The 17,438-nt window shown below is 40.9% G+C and overlaps 2 protein-coding genes across 4 annotated transcripts in view; one reads left to right on the top strand and one right to left on the bottom strand.

Moving 5' to 3' along the window:
* Window positions 1-10,427, top strand: part of CCDC149 (coiled-coil domain containing 149) — a 51,820-nt gene extending 41,393 nt beyond the window's left edge. For all 3 annotated transcript variants that reach the window (XM_077177652.1, XM_054633136.2, XM_077177651.1), the window contains 3 exons: window positions 1,735-1,842; window positions 6,310-6,894; window positions 7,520-10,427. In XM_077177652.1, coding sequence (XP_077033767.1) covers window positions 1,735-1,842; window positions 6,310-6,893 — 692 coding nt within the window. In that variant the 3' untranslated portion in view covers window position 6,894; window positions 7,520-10,427. The remainder of the gene's footprint in view (window positions 1-1,734; window positions 1,843-6,309; window positions 6,895-7,519) is intronic.
* A 688-nt stretch (window positions 10,428-11,115) lies between these two features.
* SOD3 (superoxide dismutase 3) lies at window positions 11,116-12,616 on the bottom strand. The gene is made up of 2 exons (XM_054633537.2): window positions 12,467-12,616; window positions 11,116-12,032 (listed from the first exon to the last, which is right to left on the bottom strand). Exon 2 carries the CDS (start codon window positions 12,014-12,016, stop codon window positions 11,291-11,293), a length of 726 nt encoding a protein of 241 aa, XP_054489512.1. The 5' UTR covers window positions 12,017-12,032; window positions 12,467-12,616; the 3' UTR covers window positions 11,116-11,290.
* Window positions 12,617-17,438: the final 4,822 nt, after the last annotated feature.

The following is a 17,438-nucleotide window of genomic DNA, read 5'->3' on the forward strand; positions in this document are numbered from 1 at the left end:
CTTTTTGTGAAGCTTGTCTTGCAATCTTCAGGGACTTCAGCTCAGGCTTTACTTTTTTTATTAAATAAATTTAAAAGTTTCTGCTTTCTACTTTCGTATTAAAACTGCCACCCATTTTTTTATTCATCATCTTTTTACTTCTTCCATTGGATTCTTTTGTATTTTTTTGGATATGTGGCTGCTTCTGACTGTGTGAATATCTGTTGAGTATTTTCATACCACAAGTCCCTGTATAATTTGTTTCTTCCAACACAAAATTCCTTCACTTTTACGGCAAGCACATTCATCTAGGAGCTTTTGCATTTTGAAATATTGGTTGGATTTGTTTTGCATTTTTTATGTTTTTAATTAATTATGCCTTACAGTGGGAGGGTTGTCCTCTTTGATGTTAGTTAATGCTGTTTTTTATTACTGAGTCTGGTGAAGGCAGAATTCTGATGCATACTTGACAGGGGATCAAATTTCCACAAGATCCATGCTTCAAAAGCATTAATTGCATTCATATTGCTGCAGTGTATTGCCTGACATGGCAAGGATATAAAAAGATCATTACTACCTTCAGGATCAAGGTATTTGCAGCCAGTGCTCTTAAAAGGAATGAGGGATTGGAGTGGTCCAGTTAGACTCCATGGGAACAGCTTGACTTTCATTATTCCTTAGTATGCACCAGAACTTTCCCAGAGCTGGATTTATTCCAGGTATCTCCTGACCTGGTGTTCTCTTGAAAGTCTTTGTCTTGGATGGGTGATTAGATTTAGGATGTTGCCTTAAGGTGAAACGTACTAACAGATTTAGAGGGGCAAAGTGGCTGTTACATAAATGTCGTTCTCATGGAGATAAATAGAGCAGTGTCTTGCTGCCTCCCCAGCCATTACTTATCAGTTGGCACTTGTTCTGGAGGCCACACAAACACCACGCTTAGCTGATCTTGCACATTTCCTGCCGTTTCCCCTCCAGGTTTAAGGTAGTGTCAGTCACTAAAAACATGAGCATCCTGAATAGTGGAGGACTTCCTAAAGGATCTGCAGGTGTTGCTTTCTGCATTGCTAAAATATGTAAACACTAAGCATCTACAGCAGAGTCCTCAGATGAAGGGTTTCTTGCATTATTTTGTCTGCAAAAGAGCTGGAAAATTGTCTTTTTCCATTTGGTTTAAAACTAAAATGCTCAGAAATGTTTTGGGAATTTTCAGAGTAAAATCCCTCCTGTTTCCCAGCAATGTGTACTTGTTTGCTCCCTCAGTTCTTAATTATGCAAAGTTTTTAGGGTTTTTTTAAGGAAGCATTGCAGGATAATATGTAAATCTGAAGCATAAAGCTACATAATGATGAACCTGGTTGTATCACATGAAACAGAATAATAGAGAGTAAAGAGTCAGTGCTGAACATTTGCTGGTAATAGCATGCAAGTGATCCATTACTTTGGTATGATCTGATTATTACTATTTTTAACTGAATTCTAATTGCTGATTCAATTTGCTACAGCACCTGGTCTTTCAAAATCTGGCCTTTACTCAGTACTGCAGATAAAAACATGCAGCTTTTCTGCCTTTGCCTTGCATATTGTGGCTCCAGTACAGAGTATTTTCTTTTTCCATGCTGTGAAAGGATCATTTGAGATGCTTTTCCTGTTCTGTACTTTTCAATATCATTGTTAAAAATTTGTGGGGAACATCACTGATGCACAGTGGTTGTAATGGGTGAGCCAGCAGCTCTAACAGTGTGGTTGTTGCAGGTGGGAAGGACACGATAACATTCAGTGACCCAGCCCTGCCTGTGATACAGCGCTCCAGGTCACCCTTGTCAGTGTTTGCTGATAAGCCTCAGAGAACTGAAGTACAAGGTGAGCACCTGGGACGTAAGAACATGATGAGAGCTGAGCACTCATTTCTTTCCAAATAAAATGTAATAAATTTTCATGCTGGGATAGCAGAAGGCAAAGTTTCAGTGATCACAGAGATTGAATACATCATCCACAAGTAAAACAGATAGATGGTCCCAGTACAAATAGCAAAGAAATGACTGAAAAGTTACTACTGAGTGGATTGCTAAGGCTAGGGATCAGGTCTTACACCGCAGAGAATTTTCCTGCCAGATAACATGACACTGTGTGAAGTTATTCATGCCATCTGTGTTGCAGTTAACTGATTCCTGCACTTTTCCCCTCAGTTAAAATGCACAGTAGGAAGCAGTCTGTGGAACTGGTTTAGCACTTTCCTGCATTATAGGTGATGTCTAGATGAATGGCTTCCTGATTGCACATGGTAAATTGAAATACCCAACTCATTTTCCCAGAGAAATTGACTGCTTTTTTCATAGTCTTAGATGTTTTGTTAAAAATCCTTCTCCAGCAGCAAGCTTTAACATCCCTCCAAAGTCAAGCTTAGCTGTATTTTACAGTTGCTGATAACCTTGATTTGTTTTTCCTTAGTTTTTCATAATGGATGGGAGATGGATTATTTTATTTGCTTATTGGCATTTGGATCAAGTCTTTAATGGGCATAACTTTATGATAGGCCCAGATCTTTCTCAGCTAACCATGAAGCATCATAAACTATTTATTTGTTCGTCCTGAAACTAAATAGATTCTGGCTTAATTTTGACTTTATAGTCCATGTCATTATCTGATAAAATGTGACAGCAAGGCTGATCTTTTTTTATAATCTTGATCAGCTGATATTTTTGCTAAAAATAAGAAGTGAAACTGTAATGAATGGTTCTCTGGTGAGTAATAATAACTCATAAATATTCATTCTTTTACCTACTTAAATGTTGATTTTTAATTAAATCTGCAGTTATTGAAAGTATTTACTTGGTGGCATTATGCTCTTTTCTTTCCATATTTGTCCTAGGTGAGGCTGGTATTACAGTTGTGATTACAGGCTGGTCAGATGGGGAGTCTGATCTGTCTGTCACATCTCATCAGACCCTCTTGCTGTTGCTTTGTGGCACTGCCAAACCTTAACTCTGGGCTGAAGCTTTCCATGTTGTGTTTTCTATGTCAGCTTTTTTTTTTTTTTTTAAGATAGCAAATTTTTTTTTTTTTTTGTGTTAAATACTGATGACCATGTGGGGTTTTTGCTGGGCTCTGTTTGTCTTTTGTATGTTTGAATTTGGGGTGGTTTTTTCCCAATATGCAGGTGTTTCCTGTATCTACAATTATAGGAATTGGAAATCTAGGGAAAAGGTTTCCAGCCTGAGGAAGCAGTCTGGAGTTTCTACCTCTTTCTACATGATTCACTTACAAATCTCGTCTGCTAAAAACAAACAAGTTATTCTGTTGAGCTTACTTTGTGCCACCAGTGCTGGTAAAACTCTGTATGCACCATTCCTTTGAGATAAAGTAAACTTAGAGGGGAAAAAAACCTGGAGCAGAGTGGGAAGAAAGGCCAAGATCAGGACTTGAGTAGATGGGGTTTGACAAAGTCCATGGAAATCTGAGTGAGGAGGGACTTGCATGTGGCTGAGCAGAGGTCAGAACACAAAAGTGAGAAATCAGAATATTGGCAGTGAAAGCAGGATGTGATTAAAAAATATTCAAAGGTGGATGAGAAATGGGCACAGTGAGTACAGGGACTGGATAAACAAGGGGATATGGAGCAGGAACAGAAAGATAAGCAGGGAAGAGAAGAGCAGAAGTAAACAGCCTTGGATAGGAAAGGACAGACCAGGATTAGACCTGTGGCAGTCATAGGGAGAATCAGCTCCCAGTAGATCATCTCCTTCTTTTCTCCTCTCTATCCCATGACCATCCCATAGAAATTCTGTCATTAAACTGGAGCAGGTTAAGAAATTACTGTTCTGCTACACTAACAGCTTGGGTTTCCCCTTACCTGTGTCCCCATATATCTGATAACCTGCAGTGAGAACTGAGACAAAAGTTACCTCTGTAATAATTAAATTGGGTCAACTTTTTGGTGGCATAAATAAACACAAATCTACAACCAGCTGTGCAGGGGACACCATAGTTTCTAGCAGTAGGTGACACAACACCTGCTGCTCCAGATGTTCCAGATGCTTTTTCTGAAGGATGTTTGGGGCTGCCATTTTCCCTTGAAAGCCTGAAAAGGAAGCAGTGTGTTTTCAGCTGTAGGGCATATCCCTGTGCTTGGAGTCACACAACTCCTCTGCAGTCAATATCTGTATGGGAATGGTACCCAGGTATGTTTTGTACCACTCTGCACAGAGAATGGCTGCTCTTGAGGTTTAGGAACTTGGTGCATATTGCAATTTTTCATCTCTATCATGTACCTCCAAAATCTGGGGTACCTTGACAACTGGGAAGAAAACAGGAGTGTGTTCATCCACCATCACTGATCAAACAAGTATGCTCTTGGTTAAAGTATTACTGAAATAAAAACAAAACCACTCTTATTTTCCTGTTAATTGAATGATCAGTTGAGTGAAAACAGTTGATAACCACAATAACAATGAAATTCTTACTTATTGTTATGTATTAGATCTCATGTCACATTGGTCAGTTGTGGCCTTTTAAAGAGTAGCATTTGGTGCCTGTTTGACTCAAGAAATCGTCTTAGCTTTTGAACAAACACTTACTCTTCATCAGAACTTTTTATAATGCATCAAGTGTTGCTCTGGCTAGATCTGTAGATAATCAGAGGGCTTTTGCAGGCTTTTTTTATCCAGTCTATCTGCTTACCCTGGTCTCATCAAAGCCTCCTTTAATCTGCACTTGTTATCATTGTTTCAGTTAAGCTGGATGGTGGATGTCTGTAGGATCTACTGTGCAGTTCCTGTGAGAACATGCATAATGACAGAGTACAATCATATGAATTAAAGCCTGTCTTGTGCCATGAAATCTGCCTTTATCCACTGCACAGGATGGATAGTGTCATGGGATGGATTGTACCTGAGCATCTCAGCTGCTAATGAACAGCTGCTCAGGGATTTTCCCCTCCATTGTTGAATGCCTTGTCCCTGCTGTACTGCCTGGGTGCTGTTTCAGGCATTCCCTGAAGAAAGCAGTGCTGTTCTTCTATGAACTTTTCTCTGGTGATTTAGTGCTTTGAGACAATTTATCTTCAGAAGAGTGCAGCAAGGTGATAGGTTGGTGGTTTTCTACTCTAAGAGGGAGGAAACTGAGGCATGCAAAGAGGAAGGTAGAGTCCCTGCTAATTTGGAGTGCTAGTTGGAGGTACGTACATTTTGGCTCATTTGGAGCACTTTGATGTACAGCACAAGCAGAGCAGTACTGCACATCAAGCTCCTAGTTTTCCAGCTGACTTCTCAGATAATGAGGCTTAGATCCAGTGAGTGATCACCTTTTGAAAGTTAATTTATCCCTGCTTTTTCCACAGACTTAAATTCCAGCCCTTCAGAGTTGCATTCCTAGCTTTGTTGATGGCAGAAAGAGTGTCTGTTCCCCTGGTGCCAGCCCTGGTCTCATTCACTCAGTAGCTCCCAAATTCTAAGTGAGGCAGGTATGATAGAGAGAGTAGGCTGGTCCTCTGCAGCCAGGCAGTCCCATTCTTGTGTGAAGCAGGATTCCTGTGAGAGAAATGGAGTAAATTCTTAAATACTAAAATGAAATGTGTCTGTACAACAAGAGTAATTTTAAGCTCTCGGGGACTTATTTTTGGCATTTCCTAATTTTTCTTACTTTACTTCGGAAGCTTTTTTTAAATGAGGCTTCCTGTCCTTTAATGGACACATTAAAGGACATTTTTCACGAGGGTGTTTGTTTGCACCTTGATTTTTTCTCTATTTTGATTCTTTTCTCAGTGTTTGCATTTTAGTATAATGTTATACTTAAAATTCTTGTGCTGCTGCTTTGTTTTACGATGTTACCCTAATCAAAATAATCTTTTATGTTTGGAGAAGTGTTGGAGGAACAATAACAAAACTCATTATTGGATGAAAACCTGTGAAAAGCTCCAGATAAATGGAGCTTGTATTAAGCCCTGAAACTGGTAGTGATGGGGGGATTGATGGTAAGCTATGCCAAAAATTTCCATAGCTAAGTGCCTTGCTTGGAGTTGATATTCCCCTAGAAAAGTTTTCCTGACCTTGCTGTTCTACAGTATGAGTATGGTACTGTCTGACTTTTAGAATTGTTGGTATTAGGAAAAGAGGAGTTCCAAAACAGGGCCAGGTCCAGCAAGAAACTTAGGGTTGATTGTTTATTGTCTAAGAAATAGGCCTGGGAGGGATGGGGAAGCACTCTTAAAAATTCCTTACTGAGATAAACATCTCTGTGATCCAGCACTGGTAGTAATATTCTTCAGATCAGATATATAACAAATATGCCTCCAAATTATTTGAGTGTCCTGCTGTTCCATTTCTCTTTCAGCAGAACAGAAGGGAGAACGTGATGAAACTTATGCTGTTGCAACTGAATCTGTGGCTCCAGAGGGAACAAACTTAAATAACAGAATCCAAAATAAACATTTTTACCCTTCATTACCCCAGCTACCTTCTGAGGAAGAAGACATAAACAAGCTTGGAAGTCAGATAATTAAACTGACAGTTGCAGAACTGGAAGGGAAAAGAGGAGGCGCTCCTGTGGGGGAGCAGAACGTGGGAGTTGAAGCAGAGCTTAATGATTCATCAGAGGCAGAGTTCCCACTTTCCAGCCCTGATCCATCTGACCCCACAGATCCCTCAAACTCTGAGAGTGAACGAACTGGTGAAACTGAGGCCCTGAAAGACAATGACAAAACCTTAGAGAGAGATTGTGAAATTCCAAATGAAAGAGAGGATCAAAACAGCAGCATCATGGATGTGGTGCATACTGAGGATGCTGGAAGGCATGGAGGGCTCAGTGTTCAAACTGCAGAAACAAATAACAGCTTTGAGGAGCTCTCTGAATCTGAAAACAAGAAACCATCTGATGCTGCTGAAAACCGTGAATATTTGGATAACAGTTTGGCTTGAGGTATGAAATCCAGGCCCTCGAGCATCTCACTGTAATCCTTGTGCAGTGTCTGTGCTGCTGCAGATATGATCAGTAAAATATTGTGCTGTAGGGTTGATTATTTTATACTGAACTGTTAATAATTCTTTTTAAAAGATGTTTTTCTGTTAGTTCTAGCTGTAGTGTAGCAAAACCATAAATTACCTATGGGAAAGAATTAGTGATGAGGTTTAGTCATGTTGGCTTTCTGTAATGATTTGAAGTTTCTATATAGATTGATGTCATTTACATTAGTGTAGGAAAGAGGCCAGTGATAATGATTTATCTTGTTATCACTAGGCTCCTGAAACATGTATGGTCCTAGTGCTGGACTGTATTTTAATGTTGAGAAATGTCTCTCAAGGATGAAAAATTTGGAGTGATAAATTGAGAAGCATCTTAAGGCTGCGAGCTTTTGCTTCTTTCTCAGACTGTGTTCTGCTTCTCTTTACATACAGTAACTGTCAGTACAGCCATAGCATAAGATCACTGTTCCCTTACAGGAAGTTTCTGAAAACCATCCCTGCATTTATATAGTTCTCTCATTACAAACCGTTATACCTTTGTATTTTGTCAACTGTACAAAATTTTTCCTTTCCTCTCCCAGCTCATCTCATGAAAATGAAGCAAGTTATTTCACCAGATACTGAGAGCCCAATTTAATGAAGCTCTGAAGGAAACATCATCAGAGAAGCCAGAAGTCGTACTGTAAGAAACAGCAATGCTGTTCTAAAGCAGAGAAAACAGCAAGAGGAGAACCAGTGATGTCCTGTCCAGCTTACTTGGCTGTCAGTTTCTGGAATTGCATTCCTCTACTCACAGGAGCTGGAATGGGCCCTTGGGCTTGGTTAATTAATGGGTGATAGGTTTCAGCCTAGTCCATCTGTGCTCTCCTTTCTAAAGGAATTTTATGTCTTTTTTATTTTCTTATTACTTGGAATTAAGGGTAACTCTTCCTTTCCTCCTCATTTCACCAGTCTGTGTTACAATAGGATTATTTGTATTGTTGCCACTTTTTTAAACTTCTTCTCTTGAAGAGGTTTAGTCATAGATAAACATTCCTATAATAACTGGGGGAAAAGGGAGCTGCTGTGTCATTCCCTAGCTTGGTCCTGATGCTGGAGCTGTGCCACTCTGCTTCTAGGAAGGCAGCAACAAGGGAATGCTTAACACTGAAGTTAGCAGCTGTTGGGGAAGGGGAGGCAGGTCTTTCCTCTCCTGTTTGTAGCATAAGGAATAGTCTCTGCAGCTGTGGAACTTCTGAGGGCCAGCAGCCGTCAAGGCAATTTTTCTGCTGGCTTGGGACCTAATTGTCTGTAAATGTTCATTTCTCACTCCTAGAGCTTGAAACCAATCAGAGAGAATTAAAGCAAATTTAATAAAATACTACTAATAAAAAGGGAAATCCCTCCCAGACTGGGTACTTCTTTGACAAATAACTGCCAGCTGCAAGTTTTTACAGCCCACTTGTCAGCTACTGCATAAAGAGAGTTTATATTAGCAGTACTGACAAACTCTTCTGTATGTGTAAGATGAGGTAGCAGGTGCTGCCATAATCAAGGTGTCAGAGCCCATGAACAGTTTGTATTCAGCAGGAGAAAGGCTGTATGTAAATTATTACATATAAATATAAGGAGTCATAGTCAGAAGGTGAAAAATGTGGCTTGTCTCCATTCTCATGTGTTTTCCCTAGCAGGTGCATTTGTGTAACCCTTTCAGTGTCTGTCTGCAGGATACAAAGCCATACTTAGAGTGCTCTTCAAATGTGTGTACTTTGTCTTTAAGGGTAATTGGACATTGCAGCATTCCACTGATGTTAAGCAGCAGTCCTTAGGAACAAAAGTTTTATAAATAGTTAAGCGCATTACGGACATGAAGCAGTAAAAAGTTTTTATTTTGTTATCTTGTGCCCCATTAAAATTCCTCATTACCTGAAAAAACCCCAAGAGTTTAAATATTTGAAAGAGTGTTAAGATGTTCCCAGTAATTGTAACTGACTGCATTACTGACTCATTTTCATGACAGTCAGAAGAAAAATAGCTGTAGAAACTAAAATCTCCAGGAGAATGTGCAGGATTTTTTCCTGTAATGCCTGAATGTCACATGAAGTAGCATTTTGTTTGAGATGTATTTTTTCCATCCTCCACAGACTGATCCTGCACATAGCTAAATAACAGTGCAGTCAGAACTGAGGCAAGCAAATAAGAAGGTCAAGATTTCATGTGTTGAGCTCAGAAACACTGAGGGTATTTTACTATTTCCCTGCCCTGTGTCTTTCCTGACCCAGAGATGTGAGAATGAGTATTTTGCTCACAGTCCCTTAACAGCCAGTTAATGCTATTAGTTAATGAAGAGCTTGGTGTAAGGTTGGTGCAGTGCTGGATCTACAGCTTGTTCATGCCTCATGTGCTGATTCTTTTCAGTATGTCTTTTCTGTGAGACCATACTGGTGTACAACCCAACAATTAGGGAATCTTGGTAAATGTCCTCACACCATTCCCCCTCTTAGATGTAATTTTTAAATCTTTGCAATCACTAAATTCCAGTAAGGTACATAGATCTCTGAAAACCTCATTTCCAGTGGGATGCCACTGCTGCAATACTGGCCCTCTCCTTTCTCTTCTAGCAAATGTGTATTCCAGCTACATTTTTAGCTTTCTCCCAGGAACACAAGACTTCAAAGCATGGGGACTTGTAAAAGTAAGACATTGTTGCTGCACTAGGTGATAAGTAATTAAATATTCCTGTCAGTATCTTCCTCAGATATTGCTTTAATTGATATTGTTGTGCTAATATAACGATTTTTTTTCCCCCTGTAAATTTGTGGTTTTTTGTGGACTCAACTCTACCTTAGATTTGGAGGGGTTGGTTTTGTTTTTTGTTTTTTAAGACCTGTGTTCCCTTTTTCTCCTACTTTAGAAGTGCAGAAATCACAACCAGACATGTAAGCCTTTTTGGTGTTGGGCTTTGGGGAAGCAAACTGGGAAGGGAATTTTATAGCACGAGTATGGGGAAGCTGCATTTCACAAACTCATTTTAAGGAGGTTGTTGTACCTAAAGGTCAAGTCATGAATTATGTGTGAGAAGGATTTCATTTGAAAGTATGATAATGTGGTTATTGGAAAAATAATGTTAACTGAATTTGTAAAATAAGTGTGTGAAAATGACAGATTAAGAAGCATCTTTTAGAATGCTGCTTCTTTTCTAAGTGAGACTATTTTTAAGCATATGGGAATTTGTATAATAAAGACAGTGGAATTTCTTTAATCCCTATGAGCTCAGGAATGTATTTCAAAATCTTAACTGAGATTAAGTTGAAAATCTGCTGCATTTCTAAAAGATAGCATTTTGTTTAAGCTATCTAAAAGATAGCTTCTGTTTTGTAGTTTGCTTTCTAAATTATGCAGTTTAATTTATTTGCAAACTAGTCTTTTGTTGCTGCTTGGATTAACAGCACAATGTGGTTAATATATTAATAAATTTTGTCATCTTTAATAAAACTATTTACTGATACACTTGTTCTACCTGCTTTTCTCTTCTGTTTCCTTTTCTCTTCTTAGTATTAGATGAATGATAGCCATGGGGTGGTGTTTTAATATTCTGAGTTGTATTAAATTTCAGAAGTAAAGCCTTTTTAAGTGAAAGTTTTAAATCTGAAAATTATCTTACTTAAATCTTTTCACTGTCACTTCTCCCAGCCCAAACTGACTTTGTTCCTACAGTTTTGTATGAAGTAAAATACTCAGTATTTTTTTGCTTTGAAAATAATATTTCTCCCTGATCTGCTAACTTTATCATCATTACCTAAGCAGCTTTATAACTTTTGTATATAACTTTGGTACTAACAGGAACAGACTGGAGACTTACAGAAGCAGAATAACATGATGGATTTCAAGTTCAACACAGAAATTTCTGTACTTTCCCTTATTTCTAGGGGAAGTCCACTACCAAGGTCTTGCAACACAACACCCAACACTGTTAACAGCATGGAGACCTTTCTGCTTTCAAGTTGGCACCTAACTACAGAAGAGAGGCAAATTTGTACTTTTTTCCTTTAGTATCTAACAATCCCTTAAAAGGCCCTTGCAGTGCACAGGTTCTTTAGCCCACGCACCCTATCCATCTGCACTCTTGCTTACATACATTCAACTTCCAAACTGCATCAAAGGGAATCTTTTCTCCTTCAAGAAAACATTCACAGTGTTGAGCTGATGCTGGTTTTATTGATGGCTTACATAAAGGAAGCTCTACAAAAGTGATATACATTTCATAGAGGAGCAAGCAAATAGGAATCCTTTAGCCATATATCTTGGTGGGCAACAGCACAGCCCGAGTTACTTTGTGCTGCCCAGGCTGTAGCTGGCACTTTGGACTTCACCTAAGCCTGGTTGTACATTCTTCTGTTGAGCCCTCTCTTCTTCTTGTCCATAACCTCAGGCAGCTTCTCTTCCCACAAGTTCTTGTTGCTTATCCCAATCACACAGCAAGCCAGACGTTTCCCAGCATTTCCATTTTCCAAACTGGCCTTATTATTGCCCTTGCCCATGTCATCTTCCTGCTCGTGGATCACCACAGATCTGCCCATGATGGAATACGGACCAAAGACTGTGGCAAAGAGGTTTGTTTTGTATTTTCTGATTTTGCCTTCTTTAGGAAGAAAGTTGCCAAAATCTCCTGGGTGCCGAGGGTGATTCACTCTGAAAGGGTTATAGTGTCCCCCTGTAGAATCACAGCCATTGCTGAGGTCTCCAAGCTCATGGATGTGTATAGCTCTGCTGGATTGGTTGTTATCCAATGGAAACCCATCCAAGTAAAATAAGGCTTCCAGTCTTCCATATGAGTAACTCTGCCTGAATAAGACTTGTCCAGTCACTTGTGGCTTGTCAGCATCTATTCTGGAGCTGGGCTTCATTTCACAAGTGGCGTAAATCATCCCGTCAGTGTCATTACCACGTGTTACTGGGTAGAGCAAATTCTGCCAGAGGTCGTTCACTTGTTTCTGTATTTCATGCAGTGACTCCTGGCCTGGGTCAGTTTCCTTGTCTGTCATGACACCAGAGGCAGACAGGGTGAGCCCAGTGACCAGAGAAAGAATCAGAAACATCTTGGCAATTTCGAGCCTGCAAAAGATACAGGAAGATACAAAGAATTCAGACACAGCCGGTGGGGAGCTGAGTGAAACAGCTGGAACAGGGTCCCAGGGGACTGCTGCTTGCTAAACCTGTCCAATGTGATCAACTGAAACTCAATCACAACGCATACGTGTGTTTAAACACATACAACTGGCACCCACGCCTAAAAGAAATTCTAGTGATTACATATTTGAAATTAGATCTTGATCTCAAAAACTACATCTGTTTCCCTGCAGGAAGCAAGCAAGCCAAAATGTTTTAAAATCTATTTCTGAGTTTGTATTTTTGTCTTGTAGAAAAGTAGGTTTTTCTACTTCAACAAATTCCAGCAAGGCAGTTTGCCAGGAGTTTTTCTTGGTCCATCTACTTAACCATTAGTTAGGCATTACAAACAAAAAGCAAAAATCCAACAAGTTGATTACCTTGCAGAACCCCTCAGTAGTAGCTCGTCACCTCTGCTCCCCTAAACCAAGATGTGACCGGACACAAGGCCAGAGCTGCGTGGAGGTGATGCTGACAGAAACTGCGTGTTTGTGTGGAAATTAGGTAACGCTGGCTGAGGGGAGGCGGGGGAGATGTGGGAGGGGAGGGAGGCGGGGACGGGGGAAAGAAGGAAGGGAGGGGAGAAAGTTCTAGGCATTTTTGCTTTGGGCAGGGTGAATGTTTTATCCTTTCCTGGTGAGTTTGTTAGTCTGACTCGGTCCTCACAGGCATTAAAAAAAAAAAGAAAAAGCCACGAAACTTTGAAATTAATCTGCCTTTTGGTGACTTCATGCACTTATCTAAAACAAGTGAATTTGAGCAGGCAGGGAGGGGAGAGGGAGAAGCTTTATTAAGGCACAATTGGGCGGTTTGCTCACTTGTGTGCTGGTTGTCTGGAGGTAGTTTGCATTTCTATTTCTTCATTAATCAAAAGGAAAACTGGTGCTTGAGCAACATAAACTGTTCTATATGGATGTATACAAAAGTTTTTGTGGATTTAGAAACAGTTTAAAGTGTAATTGTTGGGGTACATGTCAATGATGCCTCTGAAGTTTTGGGGTTAGTTAGAGCATCTGCTCTCCTATGTCTGCTCCACTGAAGCCCTTCTGCTTTTTTTCCGCTTTTTTTTTTAAGGAGCAGTGATTTCTTTCCCAAGAGAGAAGTAAGCGGTACTGAGGCAGTGCAACATCAGACTGAGGTGCAGAGAAATTGCTCAGAAGCACGGAGAGTTCACGTATGTTTCATCATCCCATGAACTAAGAAATGCTCTCCTCTCAGGGGCATTGCCCTGCCCACAGCACTTCCTACTGATGTAGCTGAAACGTGGATTTGGCTGTCACAAGATCAATTTAACAGGGTGAGATTTCTGTGGAGAGAAAAGAGTAGCTCTTACTAGTCTGGAGCAATTCTCAATGCAAGAAAATTGCAGAGAAAATCCCTTTTCCCAGTTCACGTCTTCTGCCAGCTGGGTAAGGAATGGGACTGTCAGCTTCTGCAATGGTAAAATTGTGTGTGTTAATCTTACCAGTATCATACACTACATCAGATCCAAGATACTCAGTCATGTGAGAGAAACAATTTTTTTTCTTTATGTATGAGGGAGAGTAGAGCTAAAGGAATGCCAACTGCTCGGATCATTAGCCAGGGAAATACAGAATTAACTAACTTCATTTTTGAATATTGGGATATTGAATGTGTTACTTTAGCTCTGGGCTTCAGTGAAACAGGACAACTGGTATTTCTTCAGGGTATTTACAAGTTTTTCAGATCTCTGTGCTCCCAGGCACTGTGCAGTGTTCAGAGGGAGCCAAACCCTCAGAGAAGCCAAGTGCCAGGATTGTCCATCACCCCAAGTCTAACACCACCTCCTTTGCAGCTCTTCCCTCCTTCCTTCACGGGCAGTCTCTGAGCTGGGAAAGGCCATACTTGCAGCGTAGAAACAAAGAAATTGCTTAGGTTTAAAGCATTTGAAAGTTTTATAATCAAGTTTTATAAATGGACACAAAAATGTTCAGCTAAGACGAGCCAAATGCAAAGGTTTAAGTTTGTAAAATACAGGAAGCAAACATCCAGTCTAGGTACTATTAGAAAAATTACTTCTTAGCAGCATAAACCATTTTTAAGGGGTCACAACAAATGGAAGGAGGAAAGGAGCATCATTCATTGTTTACTCTTCGAGTCACAAAGTAGTGAATTGCAATTGAGGTTAATACTTTCACAAGGGAATTCCTGAGGCAGCAGTCAGTACTCAAAAAAGAGAATTGTAAAGCTTTTATTGAATTTTAAGGCATTTTGAGATACATACTAGGGACAGAATTTTAGCTGGCTTAAATCCAGCAATGTTTCTGACTGCAGTGGCATTTGTGCTGTCTATGCCAGCTGGGATTCTGTCCCTGGAAAAACCTACTTGCTGCTCTCTTTTGATGTACTGCACATGAGAAATGCAGAAGGTGTAAAGGAGATGATCAAAGGGACAGAAAGGACTGCAGCAAAGCGAAATGATGTATTTGTAGTGCTCTGCACTTCAGAGAATGAAAAGGAAATAGTAGCTGTGGGCCGCTGTCAGAAAGATGTGTTCTGAAAAGGAGAAGGGATGATAACTGCAAGGAATGCAATAGGCAGGGTGATTTGGCATTCATTTTGAGCCTGAAAGATGGTCACTAAATACTAACCAGGTGTATCATTAAAGTCTGTTGTTACCCACTGCCTGTGTTTTAATTTTCTGGTTACAAAGAGGTGTGAATAATGGGCTTGACAGCCTTTAAAGCAGACAGCAGTTACTGGGAAGAAAGCCCACAGTGACCTGACCATGCACTTGTCTTACAATCACTGCTCAAAAAAAAATAGACCTCTGCTTTTGTTCCAGTTCTAGGAGATCTTTTGTATCCTGAGTTTCAAGCAATGTCCTAAAGATGCCTGGGCTATACAAGACAGACAAGTTGAAACAACTTCTGCAAGACTCTCTGGACTGCATAGGAAGAATTTTGTTCTACAGTGAGCTTTGTAGCAGACTCTGCTCACAAGCTCTCAGTCCATGCTGTGACCTTCAGGGTTGGTTGGTTGGTTGGTTGGTTGGCTTGTTTTGCAATGACACCATTCCTATTGCATTACTCTGCTGTTTGACATCCTATTGTTTGATTTGTCCAGCACAGAGTTAAACATGATGAGGAAAACACTGCATAGGGGAGAATCCTTTTATAGCAAGCTGTAGCCTCCTTTCTTGTGTCTCCAGCAGTCGGATCTGCTCTCACTGGTTTTTTCATAGAATGGTTTTCCATAAAAACAACACCCAGACAAGGAAACTTTTATGTCTTTGGGAGTAAGTGATGGAGCTGACTGCTTTTCTCCACATATGGCAGCAGCTGGAGCAGCTGAAAGAAAGGGGTCATTTGTAGTCTGAGGGAAACAGTCGAGATCCTTGGGCACCTGATGTGCCCCTTTGGTTTTGGGCACTTTCTGCCATTTCTGAGTCACAGGAGCCAGCTGTGCTGGTGGCTCATCAGGCAGCAGCAGGAGCAGGCAGCATTTGTGTGAAGTTGGAGACTGCAAGGCAGCCAAACTTCCACGTCCTGAGTTTGGTGAGGTGTGGTGTGTGCCGTGTGCCCCTGCCCGAGTGACATCCAGAGGGTCCTGGTACCTGCACCAGGGTCTGCAGCCAAAGCCTGTGGGGCTGCTCACATCTGTGGTAGTGCTGGCAGGGCAGGGTAAGGACACAGAGAGCAGCAGTGCAGCCAGGACAGGCAGGACACAGAGAGCAGCAGTGCAGGCAGGGTGGGGTAAGGACACAGAGAGCAGCAGTGCAGGCAGGGTGGGGTAAGGACACAGAGAGCAGCAGTGCAGCCAGGACAGGCAGGACACAGAGAGCAGCAGTGCAGCCAGGACAGGCAGGACACAGAGAGCAGCCGTGCAGGCAGGGCAGGGTAAGGACACAGAGAGCAGCAGTGCAGACAGGGCAGGGTAAGGACACAGAGAGCAGCAGTGCAGGCAGGACAGGCAGGACACAGAGAGCAGCAGTGCAGCCAGGACAGGCAGGACACAGAGAGCAGAAGTGCAGACAGGGCAGGGTAAGGACACAGAGAGCAGCAGTGCTGGCAGGGCAGGGTAAGGACACAGAGAGCAGCAGTGCAGCTGGGGTGGCCATGAAGGCCTTGGCCATTCACGGCCTGTGACCTCTCTCTCTCTCTGGCAGGGCTCTGGTGCTGCCCAGGGTGGCTCTGCCAAGGGCTGAGCTGTTTTCCCCTTTGCACCTGCGTGGGGAAGGAAGGCAGGGCTGGCACTGGGCTGTGGGCAGCACCACATCCCGCAGGAATTATGATGGAGCAACTGGTTTGCAGTTCCTATGAAGAAAAATAAGAAAATAAAATCAAATGAAACATTTTTCTGTAGCAAATGGAAGATCCGTTGCTGGTCATGAGTTATTCTTCCTGTTTAATCTTGTTCCTTGACTTGGTATTTCTATTTAAAGAAATAAAAATATTTACTGCCTGAGATAAGCATCCATTTATAATATTCTTACAAAAGAGCTATAAGCATTTCCAACTATTCAGGGCATTACCCATAACAAAACTCAAATAAATAAACAAAAGGGAAACAGCACTGTTCTCTCTGGGGAATAATTTCTCTTGCAAATAGAAGCTCATGCAACTGTCAAACTACTCTGCGTCAGCCAATTTGAAAAATTTTTGAAATTCTTCCTCTTTAATAGCTTGTGAAGAAATCATTTCATGAGATGATGTGTAAGTAAGCTTTCAGAACAAGCTGCATTCAGAAACTCATTCTAAGTCTGTCAGCCTAATTTAACAGAATTTCATCTTCACATGCAAATATAAAATATAAATATATAATGTAAAAAGTAGGGATGGAGCCCAGCTATCAGATAATTCAGGTTATTATTTGTGTTTGCATTTATTCCCTGTTCTTTTATAAAATGTTTATCCTTTCCTCTTTGTAGCATTAATCTGATGAGGGATTTGCTCTTTGAGATGAGACAAGAAATAAACACAAGACTTTTTTCAAGCTCAGTGCCCAATGGCCACAAATGGAAATATCTTGGGGTTTTTCAATTTCAAAGTGCACATTGCATACACGGTGCATATTTGCACAACTTCAGCTCTCCGTGTAGCTTCAAGTTGCAGCTCAGGAGCCATAGGAATGCTGGACCATTAGGTCACATTTATGAGCAGTGGTTACCTACAAATAACTAAATACAAAGAAATTTCTCTTTTTGTGACACTTAATAGCAGCTGTCTCAGTAATCTAATGATCATCACAGATTAACTGAGAATAATTTTCAGATATTTCTACCCTTAGGGTACTAAAAAGACACAGCCATTGATAACAGGCCACACCCTGCCTTCTCTTTGTGTGTGTCAGCAGCCTTGGTTTGTATCTGGGCTATGGTCTGAAAGGGAT

The sequence above is a fragment of the Agelaius phoeniceus genome, chromosome 4 (assembly GCF_051311805.1).
Source record: "Agelaius phoeniceus isolate bAgePho1 chromosome 4, bAgePho1.hap1, whole genome shotgun sequence".
Lineage (NCBI taxonomy): Eukaryota > Metazoa > Chordata > Aves > Passeriformes > Icteridae > Agelaius > Agelaius phoeniceus.

Bases quoted from the DNA above. Each gene is read 5' to 3' on its own strand.
- SOD3 (XM_054633537.2), bottom strand. From the start codon at position 12,016: ATGTTTCTGATTCTTTCTCTGGTCACTGGGCTCACCCTGTCTGCCTCT.